Source organism: Capricornis sumatraensis, chromosome 2 (assembly GCF_032405125.1).
Source record: "Capricornis sumatraensis isolate serow.1 chromosome 2, serow.2, whole genome shotgun sequence".
Classification (NCBI taxonomy): Eukaryota; Metazoa; Chordata; class Mammalia; order Artiodactyla; family Bovidae; genus Capricornis; species Capricornis sumatraensis.
Genome location: NC_091070.1, coordinates 120,862,336 through 120,888,406, shown reverse-complemented (window position 1 = coordinate 120,888,406; position 26,071 = coordinate 120,862,336). Strand labels below are relative to the sequence as shown.

At 41.4% G+C, this 26,071-nt stretch overlaps 1 protein-coding gene across 4 annotated transcripts in view; it reads left to right on the top strand.

Annotated features, from left to right (window-relative positions):
- The window catches only part of PIP5K1A (phosphatidylinositol-4-phosphate 5-kinase type 1 alpha), a 39,372-nt gene that overhangs the window by 8,855 nt on the left and 4,446 nt on the right, over window positions 1–26,071 (top strand). For 2 of the 4 annotated variants that reach the window (XM_068965433.1, XM_068965432.1), the window contains exons 2-13: window positions 8,174–8,205; window positions 13,407–13,487; window positions 15,971–16,101; window positions 16,542–16,659; window positions 16,842–16,994; window positions 19,067–19,366; window positions 21,664–21,869; window positions 23,134–23,217; window positions 24,028–24,076; window positions 24,281–24,365; window positions 25,484–25,630; window positions 25,822–25,951. In XM_068965433.1, the coding sequence (XP_068821534.1) occupies window positions 8,174–8,205; window positions 13,407–13,487; window positions 15,971–16,101; window positions 16,542–16,659; window positions 16,842–16,994; window positions 19,067–19,366; window positions 21,664–21,869; window positions 23,134–23,217; window positions 24,028–24,076; window positions 24,281–24,365; window positions 25,484–25,630; window positions 25,822–25,951 (1,516 nt within the window). The remainder of the gene's footprint in view (window positions 1–8,173; window positions 8,206–13,406; window positions 13,488–15,970; window positions 16,102–16,541; window positions 16,660–16,841; window positions 16,995–19,066; window positions 19,367–21,663; window positions 21,870–23,133; window positions 23,218–24,027; window positions 24,077–24,280; window positions 24,366–25,483; window positions 25,631–25,821; window positions 25,952–26,071) is intronic. The other 2 variants (XM_068965434.1, XM_068965435.1) reach the window with 2 other exon arrangements.

Sequence of the window (26,071 nt, the reverse complement as noted above, 5' to 3'; positions counted from 1 at the left end):
AATGGGTTATAAAACAGAACAATAAAGCCATTCCCACATATCTCTTTAATTGTTAAATTACCTGTTATAGAAAATTTATATAGATAAGGAAAAATAGAAACTTGAACTTAGAATATCACCTTAATCATACTATCCAATATCATCATATTTTAACATTTTAGTCTATAATCTTCTGGACATTTATTATGTGTATAAATACATGTGACTTTATAGATAAGTGTTTTAGAAATACTGTACTATATAATTATTTAGCTTTTTCCATTAAACAGTTTATTGTGACAGCCTATCCATAAATGAACATAAAGATAATGGTTCTATACTATTCCATTTTATGACTATACCACAACTTATATCACCTATATTGTATATTTGGATCCTTTCCAATTATAGTTGTTACATACAGTGCTACAATAAATATATTTGTATATATGTCTTTGTCCACTTGACCAGTTATTTTCTTAGGATAAATTCTCACTTGTGGGACAAATGGTACATATTTGCTTTAAAGGGTTTTTGCTAGATATTACCAAATTGCCCTCACGAATGGAAGACCCTCAAGTGAAATGTATACACATTCTGTTTTAAAAGGATAGAAGCCTGTGTGCAAGGAGCTTTATACCTGAAATTGTTTTGCCAATCTGAAATCATGCAATAGTGAAGTTGTTTGGGTTACAAGTTTTGTGATCACTCCTGGAGTTTTTCTGCCAAAGCTGCCACCTTTTTTTTTTTGATTTCTACCTGCAGAAAATCTTCTCACATTTCACAGTATGGTACTGGGGATCAGGTCAGGTCCTGTTAATAATTTTAAACTTTAGAGATGTAATGTGGGTTTTTTAAAAAAATATGCTTGTTCTGTTGTAAGCAAGTAGAACCCCAGAAGTAAGCGATAATTTTCTGTTTTTCCTCATTTAGGTCTCCACTTTCTGTGCTGTGGGGTCAGCCGTAAGAGAGGTAGATCTGATGTGTATCTGTGCTGAAGAAGCATGAGCTCCTTACAGTTACTAGCAGCGGACTCCTCTTCCCCATAACAATTGCAATTTTTTTTTTTTTAAAGTAGTGTGCATGGCCTTTTGAGAAGGCTGTGAATGTACTGCAAAGAAATATTTGACTTCAGCTTCCATTTCCCTCTACCCTCTCCAAAAAAAATGCTACCTTAACATAGCAACTTCTTTTCTCACAGTTTCACAATATAAGATGAATCCATTGACTATCTTTTGTCTCCCTCGAAGTCTTCCCATAACTCCATTTCCTTTTGTTTCAGTAAATGTGTCTCTCCTTCTTTTCCCTTTCTGTTGTACTTCTCATTTTCCCTGACCCTTCTTATCCTGTAGATGGGGTTTTATAATTCACAATGATAATAATAATTGCCAGTATTTACAGAGCATTTATTACATGTTAAGTGCTATATGGGATTTATTTAGTTCTCATAACTATCCTATGATGTACATGTTATTATATCTCCATTTTATGGATGAGGTAACCACGGCCTAGAGAGTTTTAACCAACTTGTCGAGGTTATCTAGTTAGTAAATGTAGACCTAGTATTAAAGCCTAGCCAACTTAGGTGTGCTGGTTTCAGAGTCCACATCCCTACCCACAATACCGTACTGCTCTCTCACTACTCTAAAAGTCTGTGTGTGAACTAACTGGACTTTAAACAAGATTAAATATTTGTTCAACAAAGAATAGTGCAGAGGGGAACTTGCCCTTCTGATTTGGGCTGTCAGAATTCTGAGCTCCTCCATGTGTAATACCTGGAGTTACTGATCATTCTTTCAGAAAATATTGTAGAAGTTAATGTGGATTTTTGCCAAGGATTGGTGATTGATTGTACAGTCAATTCTAAAATCATTGAAACAACAAGAGTGCCTATCAGATGCCCTCTTTTTGTCATTGCAGATTCAGTGATCATAACTCTTACGCTTTTAATCAGATTGAGTCATGGTCCCACTGACACCAAAAAGAAAACTCTTAATCTGAGAAGAATTAAAAACTTTCTCTCTGTTAAAGTTGTTCGTGTCTTTTTATGAAAAAAAGAGGTACTTTGTACTGCTAGTGAGGACCTTAAGATCTGTGAAATTGCTCGGTCAGGTACCAGTGTTGAAAGGCAGCTGCTGCTCCTCTAGAATACTGGCATTGTCTGTTTCAAAACAAGTAGAACCTCACTGAAAGAAAAGAAAGGTACTTTCCTGCTGTTTTTGCCAGTGACATTGATGACGGTTGCTGCAGGAGCAGAGTAGTGGCATTGTTAATTCCGTTGAGAGAAACCAAAGGAGGACTCTTTATCCTCATATCAATGAAAGTGGGAAGGGAAGGGAAAACCTCAGGGGAAGAAAATACGTGTTCATACCGTCCATTAGCAGTTGTAAGATTTATTTAGTCTGTAAAAGCATTCTTGTTCCTTTGGTGCTTTTCTTTCCCCCTTAGACTCTGAGTGGCCAGGAAATTGAAAACAAAATATAGTTTAGAAGAAAGAGAGTTGAACTGGGAGGTTGGGAATGTGAATTCCAATTCTGTCTCTGTCACTACCTTTGCTCTTTAATTTTGAGCACATCCCTTATGCTCTGTTTATTTACTTATAATAGATTAAATACATCTTACTGTTAAGAATTGGGCTTCCCTTGTGGCTCAGCTGGTAAAGAATCTGCCTGCAATGCGGGAGACCTGAGTTCGATCCCTAGGCTGGGAAGATCCGCTGGAGAAGGGAAGGGCTACCCACTTCAGTATTCTGGCCTGGAGAATTCCAAGGACTGTAGAGTCCATGGGGTCCCAAAGAATCAGACTTGACTGAGCAACTTTCACATTAAGAATAGGTTAAAATCTCAAAGGCTCTTGTTGAATTATTTGTTTAATATAAATAGTTACTGATTTGTTAGCTTAAATGGGTGTATAGGTTCATATGTGGCTGAAGGGACTAAGTTCTTAACTTGTTCTATTTAAAAATCAATTTTCATTAATATCTATAGATCTCAGCCAGATTGAGCCTGCCTTGGTCAGAATTTTTTAAAAATACCCAAAGTGAGTATATCCTTGTTTCTCTAGGTCTTCTATTTGTTTGTTTAGTTATTAGTGGACAACAAGCCAGTCTTTATTAGTAAATATGTAATTGAGTACAGTTTTACACATTGGTCCTTGTTTATGTCCCATAGATCTTTTTACATTTTCATCTTTCCACAGAGGAACTGGTACTTGAAGAAATCACCATGATTGGCTCTGCATCATATATTGACCCACTTAGAATTAAGCTGTTTAAACAGTTATTTTTCTGAAACAACCTGTTAATCATGGCTTTATTTTTTGCTGCCAGTGGAGCAACATTAGCCTTTCGTTTAAATGCTTCTTGGTCCAGGGCCTATTAATAAGTAGGAGCTACATGATCATGAAGGAAATGTTTTTCCCTGAGGAGGAGGAAATTTAACATTGGAACTCAGTAGCAGTTACTGTTCCGTCGGTCAGTTGTCTCCGACTCTTTGCAACCCCATGGACTGCAGTGCACCAGGCTTCCGTGTCCTCCACCATCTCCTAGAGCTTGCTCAAACTCACGTCCATTGAGTCAGTGATCCCATCCAGCCATCTCATCCTGTGTTGTCCCCTTCTCCTCCTGCCTTCAATCTTTCCCAGCATCGGGCTTTTCCAGTGAGTTGGCTCTTTGCATCAGATGGCCAGAGTACTTGAGCTTCAGCTTCAGCATCAGTCCTTCCAATGAATCATTCAGGATTGATTTTCTTTAGGATTGACTGGTTTGATCTCCTTGCAGTCCAAGGGACTCTCAAGAGTCTTCTCCAGCACCACAGTTGGAAAGCATCAACTTTTCAGTGCTCAGCCTTCTTTATGGCACAACACTTGTGTCTGTACATGACTACTGGAAAAACCATAGCTTTGACTAGACAGATCTTTGTCTGCAAAGTGATGTCTCTCCTTTTTAATATGTTGCCTAGGTTTGTCATAGCTTTTCTTCCATGGAGCAAGCGTCTTTTAATTTTATGGTTACAGTCACTGTCCGCAGTGATTTTGGAGCCCAAGAAAATAAAGTCTGTCACTGTTTTCCATTGTTTCCCCACCTATTTGCCATGAAGTGATGAGACCGGATGCCATGATCTTAGTTTTTTTAATACTAAATTTTAAACCAGCTTTTTCACTCTCTCTCACCTTCAGGAGGCTCTTTAGTTCTTCTTTGCTTTCTGCCGAAAGGGTGGTGTTATCTTCACATCTGTGGTTATTGATATTTCTCCCTGCAGTTTTGATTCCTGCTTGTGATTCATCCAGCCTGGCATTTCGCATGATGTGCTCTGCATAGAAGATAAATAAACAGGGTGACAATGGATACATCCTTGGCACACTCCTTTCCAGGGTTTGAACCAGTCTGTTGTTCCATGTTTGGTTCTAATTGTTGCTTCTTGACCTGCAGTTTCCTCACCCAAAAAAAGGATGCTATATATGGATTGTGGGTATGGATTATAAGATGATAGTTTATACTTATCAGAGTATTTTTTACACAGATGCTAGAAAGCAAACTTTCTGTTGACTGATACTCTAATCTTATCCTAACTTAGGGATAAATCTCATTCTCCTTAAACATTGGCTTGCTGTGAGCAGAGGCTACTCTTAGGGGCTTCTCACTGCAGTGGCGTCTCTCGTTGCTGAGCACAGATTCTAGGTGCATGGGCTTAGTAGTTGTGGCTCACGGGCTTATATGCCCTTCAGCATGTGGGGTCTTCCCAGACTAGGGATCAAACCAGTGTCCTCTGTATTGCATGATGGATTCTTAACCACTGGACCCCAATCGTATTATTATTCAGACCCCAGTATCCTTCCAACTGCCTCAGCTGTAGTGTTTTGAGGATTAATCCAAGTTTTGCAGTTGCAGATAGCTAAGTAATTGGCACCATGTTCCACTGAGTTAAGTCCTCCCACCCTCATTCTGGGTACTTTGCAAGAGTGTAGCAGCCCTGGAGCTATGTGTTTATGAGATAAAACTAGGAAAGGTAGCAAGGTAGAACTTTTTAGGGAGTAAGAAAGCCCCAGACTTACACACTGCCTTGAACTCACTTACCTGCTTTTTTGCTTCATTGTTTAACTTGGTCCAGTGACTCCTTACATGAAGAGGTTGTTCTGTTCTAGGAGAAACTGTCAGCCTAGAATTGGACATTGGCTCTTGGTTCTGTCAGATCCCTCCAAACCCCTTCCTTTGGGGTAAAAGAGAAAGAAATAAGCCAAGTACTGACCAAGGAGTCCAGAATCAGTGTTGTTTTCTCAGCTGAAAGAATGCGTATTTCTTCATTGAGCATCACTAGTTCTACTGCTGTGTGTATACTTGCACAAGGGTTTGTTGGGGATATGAGGAGGCTAAGGGTTTGGGGAGCAGCCAAGAACTTTGAGGTGCTAATTAGAATTTCATGATGGTCTAGGTAATTGAACATTAAACCTTCCTGAGGGCCCAACTTTGCTCTTCCATAGAACTCACATATGACAACATATTTGTGTAGCACATCACAGTCCATGAAGTACTTTGATTTAGTTTGTCTCATCTAATCTTTACATAAACCTTCTAATACAGATTCTTCTTTTTTAGTTATTAATAGAGAATAATTTGCCTGTAGTAACAGGGAATTGAGGACCTCCCTGTGGCTCAGTCTGTGTGGGAGATCCGGGTTTGATCCCTGGGTTGGAAATATCCCCTGGAGATGGGAACGGCAACCCACTCCAGTATTCTTGCCTGGAGAATTCCATGGACAGAGGAGCCTGGTGGGCTTCAGTACATGGGGTTGCAAAGAATCAGACATGACTAAATGACTAACACACACACACACAACAGGGGTCTGAACCCAGCTCAGCATGTTGGCTCTCAAATGAAGGGTTTTAAGACTCAAAGGGTTTGACTAATTTTTTGTTAGTGAGTGCCTTAACTTTTACAGTTAAGTTAGCAGTTTTAATCTTGAATCTGAGTTGTGCTGACTTATTGTTCCTTGGAAGCTTTAGCTTACGGTTCCAGTCCTAGGTTCCAGGTCTTTTGCCTACCTGAACTTGACCTGATTGAAGATGAAGCATCCTGCAAGAAACATAGATTTTTGGGCTTTGCTGTTTTTCTAATTTTCTGGGTCATTTTATGCAGCACATCTTCCTAACAGCTAGATGACATTTGTCTTACCTCCTTTTTTGGAAAGAGGAATGAAAACCATCTGTTCCCCATAATTTTGCTGCTCTGACTCATTAAGGAAATTTTGCTGCTCTGTTTATTGGTACTAAAAATGCTTTTACCATTAAACCTTACATATGGGCCAGAACTGAGATTTTCTTACTCAGCTACTAACTTATGTTATTGAGGATTTGTCCCATTTGGATTCTTCTTTCTTTTTTTAAATTTATTTAATTTATTATTTACTTGGCTGCATCAGGTTTTAGTTGCACGACACTGGCTCTTCGTTGCATCATGTGAACTCTTTGGTTGTGATACACGGACTCTCTCGCTGTGTAGATCCTCAGTAGTTGCAGTACATGGGCTTAGTTGTTCCGTGGCATGTGGGATCTTCGTTACCCAGTCAGGGGTCACACCTGCATCCTCTGCTGTGGAAGGTGGAATCTTAACCACTGGACCATCAGGGGAGTTCCTGGATTCTTTTAAATTTTCTTTAATGTGGCTAATCTTTATTCTCTTTGAATTCTTGAGCTAGATCAAAGTAATATATTAGTAGTCTTTGAAGAAAAAAGACCAACAGTTTTCAGTATGAAGGGGAGAAAGGTCTGTCTGCCTGATTGATCATGTGTCTCCAGAGTGATCATGGGTGAAGTCTTTAGGATGGCATACCCTTAAGAACCGACTTAACCTTAAGAAAAAAAAGATTTAACCTTTTGGAGTAGTTTTGTATGGATAGTGGTCTTTTAGTCACTTTCTAAACATATTCTTGAAATCTTTTCTATATTTAAACTGATAAAAGTCATAAATAATATTTAACTACACACATATCTTATACATCTCCACTGATGAAATATTTAGTGAGTAAACAACAAATTCCTGTTGCATTTACAGCAGGATCAAGATGAAGATGTAAGGGTATAGAATCAGGTTTTACCTGCATTGAATGCTTTTTCACTTTTTCATCATTGCATTTTCCCATCCATAGCTTCTTCATCTCTACAGACCAACTCTTTTTTTAATTGAAGGATAGTTGATTGACAATATTATTTTAGTTTTAGGTATACAGTTAATTATTCAATATTTTTATAAACTATACCCCATTTAAAATTACTACATAGTAACGGCTATATTTCCTTATGCTGTACAATATATCCTTGCTAAATATTTATTTATTTGCTTATTTATTTTATGCATAATAGTTTGTGTCTCTTACTCCTACCCCAGCTTGCCCTTCTGCCCTTTTCACTTCCCACTGGTAACCATTAGTTCTCTGTGAGTCTGTTTTTGTTACATACATTTGTTTTATTTTTTAGATTTCACATAGCAGTGATAACATAAAGTGTTTCTTTTTCTCTGAATTATTTCACTTAGCATAATACTCTAGAGCCGTCCACATTGTTGCAGAGTGTAAGATTTCATTCTTTTCTGTGACTGAGTGGTATTCTATTGCATACAGATACACACACACGCACACACACACCCACAGCTGCTTTATTCATTGATCTGTTGGTGAACACTTAGGTGCTGCCATATCTTGGCTGTTGTAAATAAAGCTTCTGTAGATCAACTTTTTACCTTTTTTTCTGAAATAATTACTAGAAGTGCAAAGCACCATAGATATGCTCTAAAGCTTCTTACCCTTTTAGCTCTACAGGAAAAATTATTAGTCAAGTCTAGGCTGTCCGCTAACTCTGGTATCTCTTATGCCCTTTCTCTTTCAACCATGGTATCAAATGAGACACTTTGGGCTCTGATGGTTAAATGTATCAAGAACAGATGTATTTCCTAGAGAAAATATGAACACTTGGATAAGAAAAAGAAACTAGAAAAAGGCTGGAATATGTATAAGGGCTCTGTATGGATGAGGAAGAGGAAGGGACATTTAAAATCCCTATCCAAAAGGATCTGGTATCACTGAGGCAGGAACCCATTGTCAGGTTTAGTTTGACTCAAATCCTAATTGTTTCAGTGAGCTTGATAGAGATCATGCAAGTGTGTATACATATTTATAGTTATGTTTTTTTTTTTTTTAAACAGCATCTGGAATCAAGAGACCCATGGCATCTGAGGTGAGTTTTATATACTGATATACAGTGGTTCTAAAACTTTAATTGTGGGATAGAAGGATACCTGTTTATGACATCCTTATTTCCCCCCTACTGGGGTCTTGAAATCTATTGATAGGTATGGTTCTCACATCTCTTTGGTAGGCTAGTGATTATACAGCTCTACTTTTATCACAGTTTATTATGAATATTAACAACAGCTCAGATTTATTGAGTATTTTTATTTTTTTTAATTTATTTCTCTGCATCAGTCTTAGTTGTCGCATGTGGGATTTAGTTCTCTGCCCAGAAATGGAACCTGGGCCCCCTGCATTGGGAGCACAGAATCTTAGCCACTGAACCACCAGGGAAGTCACTATTAAGCATTTTTAAATGTACCACATGTAGTGTTCAGTTCAGTTGCTCAGCCATGTCCAAACTTTGCAACCCCATGAATGGCACCACGCCAGGCCTCCCTATCCATCACCATCACCCAGAGTTTACCCAAACTCATGTCCATTGAGTTAGTGATGCCATCCAGCAATCTCATCCTCTGTTGTCCCCTTCTCCTCCTGCCTTCAGTCTTTCCGAACATCAGGGTCTTTTCAAATGAGTCAGTCTTCGCATCAGGTGGCCAAGGTACTGGAGCTTCAGCTTCAACATCAGTCCTTCCAACAAACACACAGGACTGATTTCCTTTAGGATGGACTGGTTGGATCTCCTTGCAGTCCAAGGGACTCTCAAGAGTCTTCTCCAACACCACAGTTCAAAAGCATCGATTCTTCAGCGCTTAGCTTTCTTTATAGTCCAACTCTCACAACCATACATGACTACTGGAAAAACCGTAGCCTTGACTAGATGGACCTTTGTTGACAAAGTAATGTCTCTGCTTTTGAATATGCTATCTAGGTTGGTCATAACTTTACTTCCAAGGAGTAAGCGTCTTTTAGTTTCATGGCTGCAGTCACTATCTGCAATGATTTTGGAGCCCCCCAAAATAAAAGATCAGCTACTGTTTCCACTGTTGCCCCATCTATTTGCCATGGAGTGATAGGACCACAAGCCATGGTCTTAGTTTTCTGAATGTTGACCTTTAAGCCAACTTTTTCAGTCTTCTCGTTCACTTTCATCAAGAGGCTTTTTAGTTCTTCTTCACTTTCTGCCATAAGGGTGGTGTCATCTGCATATCTGAGGTTATTGATATTTCTCCCGGCAGTCTTGATTCCAGCTTGTGCTTCCTCCAGCCCAGTGTTTCTCATAATGTACTCTGCATATAAGTTAAATAAGCAGGGTGACAATATACAGCCCTGATGTAGTCCTTTTCCTATTTGGAACCAGTTTGTTGTTCCATGTCCAGTTCTAACTGTTGCTTCCTGACCTGCATACAGGTTTCTCAAGGGGCAGGTCAGGTGGTCTGGTATTCCCATCTCTTTCAGAATTTTCCACAGTTCATTGTGATCCACACAGTCAAAGGCTTTGGCATAGTCAATAAAGCAGAAATAGATGTTTTTCTGGAACTCTCTTGCTTTTTCCATGATCCAGCGGATGTTGGCAATTTGATCTCTGGTTCCTCTGCCTTTTCTAAAACCAGCTTGAACATCTAGAAGTTCACGGTTTTCATGTATTGCTGAAGCCTGGCTTGGAGAATTTTGAGCATTACTTTACTAGCATGTGAGATGAGTGCAATTGTGTGGTACTTTGAGCATTCTTTGGCATTGCCTTTATTTGGGATTGGAGTGAAAACTGACCTTCTCTAGTCCTTTCTTTGGGATTGGAGTGAAAACTGACCTTTTCCAGTCATGTGTGGCCACTGCTGAGTTTTCCAAATTTGCTGGCATATTGAATGTAGCACTTTCACAGCATCATCTTTCAGGATTTGAAATAGCTCAAGTGGAATTCCATCGCCTCCACTAGCTTTGTTTGTAGTGATACTTCCTAAGGCCCACTTGACTTTGCATTCCAGGATGTCTGGTTTTAGGTGAGTGATCACACCATTGTGATTATCTGGGTTGTGAAGATCTTTTTTGTACAGTTCTTCTGTGTGTTCTTACCACCTCTTCTTAATATCTTCTGCTTCTGTTAGGTCCATACCATTTCTGTCCTTTATTGAGCCCATATTTGCATGAAATGTTCTCTTGGTATCTCTGATTTTCTTGAAGAGATCTCTAGCCTTTCCCATTCTATTGTTTTCCTCTATTTCTTTGCATTGATCACTGAGGAAAGCTTTCTTATCTCTCCTTGCTATTCTTAGGAACTCTGCATTCAGATGCTTATATCTTTCCTTTTCTCCTTTGCTTTTCGCTTCTCTCCTTTTCACAGCTATTTGTAAGGCTTCCCCAGACAGCCATTTTGCTTTTTTGCATTTCTTTTTTTGAGGATGTTCTTGATCCCTGTCTCCTGTGCAGTGTCACGAACCTTGATCCATAGTTTATCAGGCACTCCATCAGATCTAGTCCCTTAAATCTGTTTCTCACTTCCACTGTATAATCATAAGGGATTTGATTTAGGTCATACTTGAGTGGTCTAGTGGTTTTCCCCACTTTCTTCAATTTAAGTCTGAATTTGACAATAAGGAGTTCATGATCTGAGCCACAGTCAGCTCCCTGTCTTGTTTTTGCTGACTGTATAGAGCTTCTCCATCTTTGGCTGCAAGGAATATAATCAATCTGATTTCAGTGTTGACCATCTGGTGATGTCCACGTGTAGAGTCTTCTCTTGTGTTGTTGGAAGAGGGTGTTTGCTATGACTAGTGCGTTCTCTTGGCAAAACTGTATTAGCCTTTGCCCTGCTTCATTCTGTACTCCAAAGCCAAATTTGCCTGTTACTCCAGGTGTTTCTTGACTTCCTACTTCTGCATTCCAGTCCCCTATAATGAAAAGGACATCTTTTTTGGGTGTTAGTTCTAAAAGATCTCATAGGTCTTAATAGAACTGTGCAACTTCAGCTTCTTCAGCGTTGCTGGTCGGGGCATAGACTTGGATTACTGTGATATTGAATGGTTTGCCTTGGAAACGAACAGAGATCATGCTGTCGTTTTTGAGATTGCATCCAAGTACTGCATTTCGGACTCTTCTGTTGACCATGATGGCTACTCCATTTCTTCTAAGGGATTCTTGCCCACAGTAGTAGATATAATGGTCATCTGAGTTAAATTCACCCATTCCAGTTCATTTTAGTTCGCTGATTCCTAGAATGGCAACATTCACTCTTGCCGTCTCCTGTTTGACCACTTCCAATTTGCCTTGATTCATGGACCTAACATTCCAGGTTCCTATGCAGTATTGCTCTTTAGAGCATCGGACCTTGCTTCTCTCATCAGTCACATCCACAGGTGGGTGGTGTTTTTGCTTTGGCTCCATCCCTTCATTCTTTCTGGAGTTATTTCTTCACTGATCTCCAGTAGCATATTTTGGGCACCTAGCGACCTGGGGAGTTCATCTTTCAGTGTCTTATCTTTTTGCTTTTTCATATAGTTCATGTATGTAGTGTACCAAAATGTAAATAATGTATCTAAGTATTCTTATTTAATCCTGCAAAGAACCTCTATTAGCGTAGCTGCTGTTGTTATCCATGTTTTATAGATGAAGAAAGTGAGGATTAGTGGTTATTTAGCTTGCCCAAGCTCTCATAATTAATAATATGGCATTAAGAAGGTTAGGATTCTAAGCCAGTCTGACACTAAAACTCACTCTATTGTTTTGTTGTTAATACCTCCTGATATTATAGCTTCAGTGAATGTGGCAAACTTCTTTTAACCATACTGAAGCTGTTGGTTTCCTGTATTTCTTTTTTGTGCAGAGTATGTTATATTTGTTTAATTTTTTTCTCATGATGTGTTTCCCAACTTTCTCTTTACTTCTTGCATCTCTCCTGGGGTTTGTGACGGGGCGGAATGTGGACCCTTTTGGCATAGGATTTTAGGGTTTTCTCTCAGAACATCTTCCAGGGTCTGTCAGGTTATCTATTGAGGGTTTTCTCCACTAAGGGCCTTAGTAAGAATGAAAGTGAAAGTGAAGTCGCTCAGTCGTGTCCGACGGTAGCCCACCAAGCTCCTCAGTCCATGGGATTCTCCAGGCAAGAATACTGGAGTGGGTTGCCATTTTCTTCTCCAGGGGATCTTCCCGACCCAGGGATCGAACCCAGGTCTCCTGCATTACAGGCAGACGCTTTAACCTCTGAGCCACCAGGGAAGCCTTACTATTCTGAGTAAGAATAGTAGAACTTAAATCAGGTCCTAAAATGGTAACATGCTATTTCCAATAGTCTTTTTGCCTTTTGGGTTTATTAACTGAATGAATAGTGGCATCATGAAGAATACTTTCATGTCTATTGTGCTGGCATCTTGGCTGTGGAGAATAGCCTTCTAGTTTCTACTCCACTGGTTTTGTTTCTTCCTTTTTTTCTGAGGGTGTCAGGTGAGTAGAAAACAAGGCCATATCATATTCTCAGGAAGCTCTTCGAGGCAGGGAGGCCCTCTTCTTAGAGAATTTGTCTCATTGCCTTAGCCTTTTAATATCTGAACTGAACAGTACTTATATTTGGTAGTGGCTAGTTCATTTCTGCTAGTGAAGTCAGTTTGAGCAGAGAGTATTCAGGTTGGGTTGAAAGTTAAAGGAGGAGTAATTGTGAAAGGAGTCTGGGTCTATGAAGCTCTTTTTCTGTCTTGCTTTTTTATACTGGGAGTCTCTCCTTTTTCCTGGGGCTGCTATTAATATCTCCTACTTCCCCTGTTTCTGCTTTTCTCCAGTGATAATCATTTTAATATTCTTTGTCATTTTTCTGAGGACCACAGATGAAATATGTGTCCTTTTGGAGTGCTCTTTTAGTTGTAATTCTTTAGGCTTCCCTGGGGGCTCAGAGGTTAAAGCGTCTGCCTGCAATGTGGGAGACCTGGGTTTGATCCCTGGGTTGGGAAGATCCCCTGGAGAAGGAAATGGCAACCCACTCCAGTATTCATGCCTGGAGAATCCAATGGATGGAGGAGCCTGGTGGGCTACAATCCATGGTGTTGCAAATAGTCGGACACGACTGAGCAAGCGACTTAATTCTTTGGGTAGCAACACTGTAACTTTGTGTTTGCATGGGGTAGATCTTCAGAAGATTTTATAAAATGTTCTTGATCCTAAAAAGGGTATGTTCAGTGTTTTATTTTGATATACCATCATGGTAGCAGTTTGATGTGTTATGTGGAAATTATATACTAATGTTGAATCTTCTTATTATAGGTGGCTTATTCCTCTGGCATGTCCATGAAGAAAATAGGTCACCGAGGTGTTGATTCCTCAGGAGAGACAACATATAAAAAGGTGTGTCTGAGTGGAACCCTTTCATCTTATTCCAGGAAGGGCTAGTTTTGTCTCTTTGATTATATACTCCACATTCTATCCCATTTCTTGATACCCTAAACCTTTGCACAATAGCCGTCATACAACTTGAATTTTAGAATTTACATCACAAAGGGTGAATTATCTAACCACCTATATATGTGTTTAAATAAGAATGTTCTTAATGGACAAATCTGATGTTAGATGAATTTTCACTGAGCTGAAGCAGTTGTGTTTCCCTGTTAAGATATAAACATGAAATGGCAACCCACCTCAGCATTCTTGCCTGGCAAATCCCTTGGATAGAGGAACTGGGTGGGCTACAGTCCGTGGGGTCACAAAGAGTCGGACACAACTTAGTAACTAAACAAACAAATAACAATAAGCCTTCAAGGCCATTTTAACCTAGCTTTGGGGAACCATGTGTTTTGATGTTTTTCTGTCTACTCTGGTGCTGGGTATACATAAAGTAAAGGCTGGATCCAGTTCAGCCTGGTGATACAGACAGGTCAGATGTGTTTCTTCTCTTCTTTGTGTGTCCTTTTTTTTTTTTTTTTAAATGTTTATTTATTTGTTTTTGCCTGTGCTGAGCCTTTGTTGCTTTGTGGACTTTGCTCTGGTCATGGTGAGCAGGGGCTACTGTCTAGTTGTGGTGTGTGGACTTCTCACTGGGGTGGCTTCTCTTGTTACAGAGCATGTGCTCTAGAGCTCACGGGCTTCCGTAACTGTCGCAGGGGCTCAGTAGTTGTGGTTCCTGGGCTTCAGAGCAGAGGCTCAATAGTTTGGCACACAGGCTCAGCCACTCCATGGCATGTGGGATCCTCCTGGACCAGGGATCAAACCTGTGTCCCCTTCATTGGCAGGCAGACTATTTATCACTGAGCCGTCAGGGAAGCACTTGGGTTTTGTTAAGATTATAGTTTCAGTTGGTGGATACGGCCTAGAGCACCTGATTTTGAGCTAGAGATATGAAATGGATTGAAAAGATAGTAGTAATAACCAAGAAGAGGAAATTGAACTGGTGAAGGGAAAGCAGAAGAGGAGCATCATGGGGCGATCCAGTTCTTCAGTTCTGGACTAATTGGAGATGCTTAGGTTTCCTGCGGTAGAGTGTTAAACCCCCGTATGACACCTGTACCTTGTCTGGCCCACGTCAGTTTTCTTGTGTCTGTTTTCTGTCTTACTGCATTGTCCGAAGTGAGAGAGGTATACTCACGCATTCTCCGTCAGGGATCAGACTGCCCAGATCAGATCAATTCAACAGACATTTATTGAGCTCATTTTATGTGCTGAAAACTGAGACGACAAGCTGAGTTTCTAGTCTAAGAGAGACAAGCACTTAAAAAATTAATTATAATTTTAATGCCCCATGAGGACTAAGTAGAAAGGCAAGTAATACTTGGTAAGGGTTGGGGATAAGGGAAATTGCTTAGAACAAAACTATCCAATAGAACTTTCTATGGTGATTGAAATGTGCTATACCTGTGTTATCCAGTGTGGTAGCCACTAATCATACCTGAATGTGTCTAGCAAAACCGAAGAAGTGATTTTTAAGTTAAATTTAATTTTAATTAACTTAGAATTAAATAGCTGAGTGTGGCTACTAACTACTGTATTAGATAGCACAGATCTATTTAATATGACATTTCCTCATGACATTGGAATCCTGATTGCAAGAATGGAGCTCTTATATTTGTATTTTGACCATAATATGATAATGGGCTTCTCTGGTGGCTCAGATGGTAAAGAATCCACCTGCAATGCAGGAGACCTGGGTTCAGTCCCTGGGTTGGGAAGATCCTCTGGAGGAGGGCATGGCAGCGTACTCCATTATTCTTGCCTGGAGAATCCCCATGGACATAGGAGCCTGGAGGGCTGCAGTACATGGGGTCACGAAGAGTCGGACACAAATGAGGGAGTAAGCACACACATGAGTATTTAGTAAAGCTAAATACTTCTCTCAGAAATAATTTTAATCTTTCAGGCTTTTTAGTAGCCTTTTTTTTGCCACTCTGTTGGCCTTGGGACATCACTCAGGCCTGGTCTTAGAGGACTGAGCTTCAGTCAGTCAGAATATCATTTAATTTTAGTTAACATTCTATATCCGATGAGTAAAATACTTGGAGGACTTCGTATGCTCTGGGGGCAGGAACCTTTGGGGTGAGACCTGAGACTGTTCTCTCATTTCAGTGTATCTTCCAGATGTGGATGTGGTTGGAGGAACACTTTGCCTAGTGAAGGCTGGCCCCCGTAGTCACACCTTGCTACTCTGTATCGTCATGCCTGTCCAGTCTTTTCAGGCTTCACTGCCATGTGGAGCCATGAAGATGGGGAAATTGGATTGCCCCAGTTTAGAATGAACCACTGGAAGGGCATTTGCTTTCCATTGTTTCTTCTGGTTCTTCTCTCCTGAGTTTTTACTGCTGTAATCAGATTTAATACTAGAAACTTTCCTCTTGTTTCAGACAACCTCATCAGCCTTAAAAGGTGCCATCCAGTTAGGCATTACTCACACTGTAGGAAGCCTGAGTACCAAACCAGAGCGAGATGTCCTCATGCAAGACTTCTACGTGGTGGAGAGTATCTTCTTCCCGAGGTACAGTGGTTAATTAATGTTCAGAAGAATGTCCTGGGAAATGTGACTTTTTTATATCAACATTAGGACATTTTAGAAATTCATACCTAATTTAGGCATGCATCCAATCCTTAGCCTGATATTAATCAGTGTGACATGAGACTGGAGAATTTGGACAGCAGATGCTATCCTTTGGATGCTTCTGTGAGCCTCTGGCCTGTGGCCTGAGCCCTGAGAAGCACTTCAGGGCATTGGATAGGGGGCATATGATCCCCTGCTTCATGTCTTAATCCCTGTGTTGCACCTGTGTCTCATTACGTAACTGACTCATCCAGTCCCTTTGGTTCTCTCAGGAAGGATGTATTGACTTGCCTTTGGGTGACTGTGTGTCTTCCCAGGGTTGTGGACTCCCTAAATTACAGGGACTGATAAGTTATAACTTCTTCTTTTTAACACCACAGTGAAGGGAGCAACCTGACCCCTGCTCATCACTACAATGACTTTCGATTCAAGACCTACGCACCTGTTGCCTTCCGATACTTTCGGGAGTTATTTGGTATCCGGCCTGATGATTATTTGGTAAGCTTCCGGACCTCAGGACTCTGGGACTCCAGTATCAGAGGAGTACTTCCAAAGGAAGACCTCTTCACATTCTTGCTCTTATTTTTTTGTTTTAGAATAGAATTGTACCTGTAGTTGATTTCTGATAGGGGAAGCCCTGGTATCTCTGAACCTGTTGCTCTCTTTTCTTTGGGCCCTAGTACTCCCTCTGCAATGAACCGCTGATTGAACTCTGCAACTCTGGGGCTAGTGGTTCCCTCTTCTATGTGTCCAGCGATGACGAATTCATCATAAAAACAGTCCAGCACAAAGAGGCAGAGTTTCTACAGAAGCTGCTTCCAGGATACTACATGGTGAGAGGACAAGGAGCACCAACTGCTCGAGCTGCCCACTCCACTCCTGGACAGGGCTGGGCAGGCTGACATCAGGGGGAAAGCAATGTTAGCGCTTCTGTCTTAGGGATGTAGTTCATCTTTGTGCTTTTGGTCCCATCTCTTTTGTCTCTCTCTGGCTAAAGGGGGTTTTGTTTATCGGTCCTATTTTAAGTATAACCTAGCTTAGATCTTCCTACCCAAGACAAAATTCAGTGATGTTTGTATATTTATTTGGAGTATAGTTGGTTTACAATGCTGTGTTAGTTTTTGACGTACAGCAAAGTGAGTCAGTTATACATACACGTAATGTCTCCTTTTTTTTTGGTTCTATTCCCATGTATAGGTCATTACAGAGTATTGAGCAGAGTTCCCTGTTCTATTCAGTATGTTCTTATTAATTATCTATTCTATTTACAGTAGTGTGTATATGCCAGTTTCAGTCTCCCAATTTATGCCCTTCCCTTTCCCTCTGGTAACCACAAGTTTGTTTTCTACATCGATGACTCAACTTCTGTTTTGAAACATGTTCATTTTTACCATTTCTTTATATTCCACTTAAAAGTGTTATATATTAGTCTTTCTCTGACTGACTTCACTCAAGTATGGCAGTCTAGGTCCATCTGTGTCACTGCAGATGGCATTATTTCATTCTTTTTTTTTTAATGGCTGAGTAATTGTTCATTGTGGGGCTTCCCAGGTGGCGCAGGTGGTAAAAGAATCCTCCTGCCGATGCAGGAGATGCAGGAGATGTGGGTTTGATCCCTGGGTTGGGAAGACCCCCTGGAGTAGGAAATGGCATCCCACTGCAGTATTCTTGCCTGGAAAATTCCGTGGACAGAGGAGCCTGGCAGGCTGTAGTCCATGGGGTTGCAAAGAGTTGGACACCGCTGAGCGCGCACACAGAACAGCCCATTGCACATGTGTGCTGCATCTTCACCCATTCCTGTCGGTGGACATACAAGTTGCTTCCATGTCACGGCTATTGTAAATAGTGCTGCAGTGAACACTGGGGTATGTGTATCCTTTCAAATTATGATTTTCTCTGGATATATGCCCAGGATTGATAACAGCTGGATTATATGGTAACTCTAGTTTTTTAAGGAACCTCCATACTATACTCCATTAGTAGCTGTACCAGTTTACAGTCCCACCAACAATGTAGGAAGGTTCCTTTTTCTCCACACCCTCTCTATCACTATTTGTAGATTTTTTGATGATGGCCATTTTGAACTGTGTGAGGTGATACGTCACTGTAGTTTTTCTGATTTGCATTTCTCTAATAATTAGTGATGCTGAGCATCTTTTCATGTGCCTCTTGGCCATCTGTCTTCTTTGGAGAAATGTCTGTTTAGATCTTCCACCCATTTTTTGATTGGGTTGTATTTTGTTGTTGTTATTGACCTGCTTGAGCTGTTTGTACATTTCGGAGGTTAATTGCTTGTTGGTTGCTTCATTTGCAAATATTTTCTCCCATTCTGGGATTTCCTTTTATTTTGTTGATGTTTTCCTTTGCTGTGCAAAAGCTTCTAAGTTTAATTAGATCCCATTTATTTTATTTTTGTTTTTATTCAATGATGATTTTGCTTTCCATTCTTAGTCCAGCTCCTAAATCAGGGAATGAGGTTGGTTACTTCTCTTGATAGTACTATATTCATTCTTACTGATACCTCTTGGCGGTGCTGGAGAAGTTAGGGAACTCTCCTTTGCCTCCCATCATACTCAACAAAAATATACTATAAAGAAGGCTAAGGGTTAAGACTTTTTCAGTGCTGTCTTCCCTTAAACCTCTCTAAAGGAATATATTCATCATATTGGTAGTATCCTGACTGCTTAGTGTATTGGAGGATCTGCTACTTGGCTTGGTAGTGATCCCATTATTAAGATAGATACATTGGGAGATTTTAAAACAATTACAATATGGGCTTCTGGGCAGGCAGATTGTATCTGAAATCCCATGAGCAGAGGAAAGTGGGTAGCAGGTTTTGTCCTTGAGTTTCATTGAAAATCAGCTGACTTGCTCTTCTACTTCTTTTTTACTTTCTTGCCCTCAGAACCTCAACCAGAACCCTCGGACTTTGCTGCCTAAGTTCTATGGACTGTACTGTGTGCAGGCAGGTGGTAAGAATATTCGAATTGTCGTGATGAACAATCTCTTACCACGGTCAGTCAAGATGCATATCAAGTATGACCTCAAGGGCTCAACATACAAAAGGCGAGCGTCCCAAAAAGAGCGAGAGAAACCTCTCCCTACCCTTAAAGATCTGGACTTCTTACAAGACATCCCTGATGGTCTCTTTTTGGATGCTGATATGTACAATGCTCTATGCAAGACCCTGCAGCGTGACTGTTTGGTGAGTTTGTCATATTTCCTTCTCTCTCAGGCACCAGAAATCTCAGTGACTAAAACAGTTTGGTGGTTCTAAGGCATTTAATCTGTAAGAGATGGGACTCTATATATAAAGTATGTGTCAGACTTCATTTACAGTATCTTTTACATTAGATCATTTATGCCTTTATGTTTTTACTTTCTCTCTGTTAGTCTAACTCCCCTCCCTGTCTTTTTTTTCTCTCTACCTGTCCTGGGCCTCATAATCATACATTCTCCTTGTTTCCATACTAATACTGCTCACATTTTGATCCTGCCTGCCAATTCAAATTTATACCTTGGAAGCTGAGTGCTGCTAGAAAAAAATCACACAGCTATGTATACTGGCATCTCTACAGATTCTTTAATACCATTAAAAAAATTATATATTTGGCTGTACCAGGTCTTAGTTACAGCATGCTAGATCTTCGATTTTTGTTGCATGCAAGGTCTTTAATTGTGGCATGTGGATCTCCTTCCCTGCCCAGGGATCAGACCCAAGCCCCCTGCATTGGGAGCATGGAGTGGTAGCCGCTGGACCATCAGGGAAGTTCCTCTATAGATTTATGATATCCAGTTCCACTTGGGCTGTCAGTATTGCTCATTAATGCATTTCCTGTTTCTCTCAGAGATGCCAAGTGATTGGTACTCTCCTCAAACAATTTTGTAACTCCCATCCCCCTAGCCTTGTTTCTCAACAAGCTACCTCAACTTCTGTAGCATCCCTTCGTCCTGCCCCCATCATCAACTTAAAGTTTAGGAGTTTTTTTCAGTGTCTTCATATAATGAAGCCTTCCTTTCTCCTTTGCCTTTCTCGTCTCTTGCCTGCCTTCCTGCCTCTATGTCCTGGCTTTTGCTCGCACTGCTTCCAGTTGACTTGCTGTCTCCAATGACCACTTGGACGCTAAGTAGAGTACTTCTTAGTCCTTCCTTGAGTTTTCTGTGGTGTTCGACAGTTGATTGTTTTCACTTTCTTAACGTCTTTTGGGTTTTGTGACATCTTTCTCTTGTTTTCCACATCTTTTTTTTTTTTGCAAGCTGCTTTTGCAGGATCGTCACCTGCTCAGTCCATAGTGTTATCATCCTTGCTTTCCTCCGCGTACTCTGCCTCTTCCTCCAGGATAATGCCCATTTTAGTTTGACTTTCTTGGTTGTGAGGACTGGAGACTTAGTGGAGCAGAGAGGTTTTATAAATTACACATAAGAATCAGTCCTGTATTCTCTTTATCCTTTACCCACCTATCAAAACAGCCTTGGGTGAGCTGTACCACCAAAGTGAGCTACTGGAACTGGTGGAAGTATAGCAGGTTGAGAACTGGAGAGACAGTCCACACTTTTTAATATGGCTCATCAGGCCTGGCATTGTCCTGCCCCTCCCACCCTCTCTTATATGCCAGACACCTACACTTTGCCTCACCAGACTCAATGAATGTGCATTTGAGCAAATTCCAGGAGATAATTAAGGACAGGGAAGCCTGGCTTGCTGCAGTCCATGGGGTCACAGAGTCGGACATGACTTGTTGACTAAACACCACCACCAGATGATAGCCATCTGCTCATGGCCTGCTGTTTCATGCCTCCAGGCCTTGGCATTATTGCATTATTCTTTCCTTCCTTTGTTTACATGCACTTATTTTCTTTCTAATGTATCCCTCATAAACCTGTTTATATACCTCCTGACCTCCTCTATAGTATTCCTCAACCATGTGTGCACTTCCATTATTACACATACTAGACTGTATTGTATTTATGTTTATTTCCCTTACTAAATTATGATATCCATGAGGACGGATGGTCTCTTAAGTGTCTGTATCCACAGAAGCAGGCACAGAGCCTACCTACAGATGTTGAGGCTTCAGCAGATATTAAACCGAGTTGAAGCTGGCCATATAAGGTCCTGCCACAGATCTGCACTGTCACAGAGTATGCTTCTACCTGACCCTCCTGTGGATTTTTTTTGAGCTCAGATACATATTTCTTCTTTCATTGAGTATATAATGTTCTTTTCATGAAGAGACACAAGAAAAGAACAAACAAAGAAGGTCTTGTGGGCTAGGCTGTGTTCTAATTTGTATTTACTCTGGTGAAGGAAAGCTGAAGGAGTATCAGTGATGGGAGAGCAGAGAAGGTCAATGTACTGTTCTCCAAGGAGTAGGAGGAGCAAAGGATAATCCTGTGCTTAGCTCTGGCGGGTGACTCCAGTAGTTAGACCAGGAAAGCTGTAAGATCCTGAAAAAAGATTCTACCTCCCAAGGCTCAGATCACGATTTTTCCTTCCATTAGGTGCTGCAGAGCTTCAAGATAATGGACTATAGCCTCCTGGTGTCAATCCATAACATAGATCATGCACAACGAGAGCCTTTAGGCAGCGAAACACAGTATTCAGCTGACACTCGCCGACCAGCCCCCCAAAAGGCGCTCTATTCCACAGCCATGGAATCTATCCAGGGCGAGGCTCGACGAGGTGGCACCGTGGAGACCGATGACCAGTGAGTGGACTCGGGCACCAGGAAGGAGTGTGTAGGCTCAAAGCATTTTTTTCTGGAGAGGGGTACACAGCTTCTGAGAAGGAGTAGCCTTTATTCAGCAGTGAGGTCAACATTAATACTTGCAGAACTATAGAGTGAGCGTTCCTAAGAATGTAGAAGGAAAGGAAGATTCTTAAATTTGGGATTTGTAAACTTGAAAGGAGCTCAGAGTCTTAGATACATACCTGCAAACTGTAAGAACTTCATCAAAAACAATTTCTTACAGACTTTTTTTTATGGAAGGTGTCTTTGTTACATTCATGGATCAAAGTAGTAGTACTGAAGTATCAGATGTCTTTCAGGTGGTTTCATTTTAAAGTATTCTTCATCATGATTCTCAAGAACTAGCTCAGCTGGTGAAGAATCTGCCTACAATGCAGGAGGCCCCGGTTTGATTCCTGGGTTGGGAAGACCCCCTGGAGAGGGGTAGGCTACCCACTCCAGTATTCTGGGGCTTCCCTAGTGGCTCAGTTGGTAAAGAATCCGCCTGCAATGCGGGAAATCTGGTTTCGATCCCTGGATTGGGAAGATCGCCTAGAGAAGGGAAAGGCTACCCACTCCAGTATTCTGGCCTTGAGAATTCCATGGAGAGAGAAGCCTGGTAGGCTGCAGTTCGTGGGGTCACAGAGTCAGACGGGACTAAGCGACTTTCAATTTTTTATGGAAGGCATCTTTGTTACATTCGTGGGCCAAAGAAGTGTAGTTACTGAAGTAACTTTTGGGTGGTTTCATTTAAAGTATTCTTTATCATGATTCTCAAGAAGAGTGTCTTAGTGGGCATAAATTCCTAGGGAGGAATTTGCTGGCAGTCCAGCGGTTAGGCCTCTGCTCTCACTGTTGAGGGCCTGGATTTGATTTCTGATCAGGGAACTAAAATCCCACCAGACACATGGCAGGGTAAAAAAGAGAGAGTACTAAGAAAGTTTAGAGTTAATTGGGAGAGTAGTCCTAAAATTGCTGAGTAGGAGGTGAATTTTAGATTCTTATTGGTGAAATTGGGGTGGGAGAGGCAGGCAAATGAAATTTGGAGAGCAAGAAGTTGTATATTATATATATACTCCAAAGTGGTTGGGGTTGGGTGAAGGCTCTCACTTGTCCCGTTTATGCGAAATGGGACAGTTGTGTTTAGGTCTCAGTTATAGCTCTTGATTGGGTTTGAATTTAGCAGAAGCTCCTGCCTGCTAGCCAGAAGATATTGTTACTCTTTCCCTCTTGTCTTCCCCAGTATGGGTGGCATCCCGGCCCGGAATAGTAAAGGGGAAAGGCTGCTGCTTTATATCGGGATCATTGACATTCTACAGTCTTACAGGTGAGGAACATCAATCCCGGGCTCAGAGTGGATGTCGACTTACTCACCTTGCTCTTTTAGATGGGTTGTCACCAAATTCTTCCTGAAGCAAGAACAATAAGTTGCAGTCTGGCTGCTTGCCTCACTGAGTTTCAAATGGTGATTTATTTCCTTGGTTATGCCTGTCTCTTGACTTCCTTACCTACCATCTCGCAAACATAGGATACACCTTTGTGGAAAGCTGAGTCAGTTCTCAGAAGCAGCAGGGTGGAATACGCCATCCTGCTGGCTCTTTGTGGAAAACCTGTGAGATGAGTCATACTCCATGTTGGGATACAATTGGAAACACATTCCTCTTTTCCATGGAAGAAAAACAAAGGGGTCACTGTTCTGTGAAAAGTATTAGCCTGTGGGACCAAAGCAGTGGATGGTAGTGAGGGAAGAGCTGGAAATGTTAGACCTCAGTTTTCCTCCTGTAAAATTTCAGACACTAGTGAGGACTGGACAATATTTGACCTCCCTCCAGGCTTGCCTGTCTGTCTCTACAGTTCCCCTTTTACAATAAATATTCTTGTCCCTGACTTGCCAGGATGTATTAAATAGCCTTTTCCAGTGAAAGGATTGTTGACTTACTCTAAAAACATCTTTGATCTCCATGCTGAATAAGCACTACCCTGTCTGTTCTTTGAAAACTGTAGCATAATAGTGGGAGTGCTTTCCTGGCTTCTGTCTTTTCAAGTTTTTCTACTATGATTGCTCAAATCTGTAAAATACAATCTATAAGGTCATTCATTTAATGTGAATTCATGATGTATACATTTTTCTGGACAGGTTTATTAAGAAGTTGGAGCATTCTTGGAAAGCTCTGGTACATGATGGGGTGAGTAGCAGTCAACTTGAGGCGCTCCTCTTTCTGTCTCTCTCACTTCTGATTTGCCCCCTCAGTTTCCTCTTATCTTATTTCATTTGTGAGTTTTACCTTTTTGCTAGGGTCTCAGCCTAGGGGAAAAATGGCCCTTGGACTAGAGATTCTCTTGCTGGGCCTCCCCGTCTCTAACTCCAGCCATCTTGTTTTCCTCTGCAGGACACCGTGTCAGTGCATCGCCCCAGCTTCTACGCTGAACGGTTCCAGCGTTTCATGTGCACTACAGTTTTTAAGAAGATCCCCTGTAAGTGGCTTCTGCCAGATGACCCTCCAATGGCTCTCTTACTTCAGGAGGTGGGGGCAGGACTCCCCTGTCACGGAGCTGCCAAAGCCAGAGACTTCTCTTCCTCTACCCACATCCCCTGAGAGCTGCTGCCCATCCTTATGTCAGTCACTCTGCCCTAGTCATTACCAAGTTGCTACTTTCCCCCCTGGCAATCCCTACATGTGTCGTGGAGGTGAGGGGCATTTCTGAGAAACTAGTGGGATTGTAAAAATCCTTAATTGTGGGTGTAGGATCCGTGCCACAGGCTGAGGTAGGCAAAGCCAGACTTCTGTGAACAGAGATAGGCAAGAATATTACTGTGTCCCCAAGGCCATGGAGTTCTCAGATTAGGATCAGAAGGTTGGAGAAGCATTTACTTATGTGTGCTTAGCAGGTATTAGTCAGCTAGAGGCTCTCCTCTTTCTGTCTGTCTCACTTTTGATTTGCCCCCTCAGTTTCCTCTTATCTTATTTCATTTGTGGGTTTTACCTTTTTGCTAGAGTCTCAGCCTAGGGGAGGGAGTTGGGGAGTGCCAGTGTTCTTCTTTCCAAACCTTCCATGCTACTGCCACTGGCAGATTCCAACTCCTTCCTATCTCCATCTCCTCATCATAGCCATTAGTGGTCCCTCAGTGAGGCAAAGAGGACCTATGCGTGCCAGTCTTAACAAACATAGAACAGTCTTTTCAGAGTCTTTTTAAAGTGACATATAAACAAGTGTAAAGTATCGTCATGGTGCTATGTGTGTCAGGTTCTACAAAGATAACAGAGTGTCTGGTTTGACTGAAGGCTACTATTAAAAAGGATTAGGAGACATGTCATCCGGTGGAAGCAAAGCCATCAAGGTTGTAGGAGGGGAGAAGTACGCATCCTCTTTCCTCTGGGTTCTCTGCTTTCTTTTCCAAAGTGACATGAACTGAGATGCCCCTCCTCTAATAAGCAGTTCATAGAGCCCATCTTTGTTGACATTAACCATTTTTCCTGCTTTGCAGAAGGACAACCTTGGGTTTTTGTTGGGGACACTAGCAAGTTGTATTTATGTCTTGGTGACTGTTTCTGAGGTAGGTGCTAAGTAGGCTTTCTCTTTCCCTTTTGAAGTGAAGTCCTCTCCTTCCAAAAAGTTTCGGTCTGGCTCATCTTTCTCTCGGCGAGCAGGCCCCAGCGGCAACTCCTGCGTAAGTTTCCAGCCACCGGTCTCTGGGGAGCACAAGGCACAAGTGACAACAAAGGCGGAAGTGGAGCCAGGTCAGCGCCTGGGTTGGAGTCCCCGTGTGTGGGTGCTCCCTCCCTCCCTTCTGGGCCCTCATCTCTTTCTGCTTAGGACCTCTGTCCCCATTCCTGTTCACGAAAAGCCAACATATTTTTTCCTTTATTTCCCCCACCCCATTTTCTCTTCTTTTTGATTTATTGATTTTCTTCCTCTTTCTTTTTTCCAGGCGTCCACTTGGGTCGTCCTGATGTTTTACCTCAGACTCCACCTTTGGAGAAAATCAGTGAGGTCTCGACTATTCCTGACCCCTATTTCTCACCTGTAGTGGGAGAGACTTTGCAAACGCTAACTACAAGGTTGGTTCCTTGGCCTCTTTCTCCATGTAATCTTCTCATCTCTCTCTTCAGGTCTTTTAGAACTTCCGTAATTCTGTTGGTTTTTTTTTTTTTCTTCCCCAGATTTTATTGTCTTTTGTT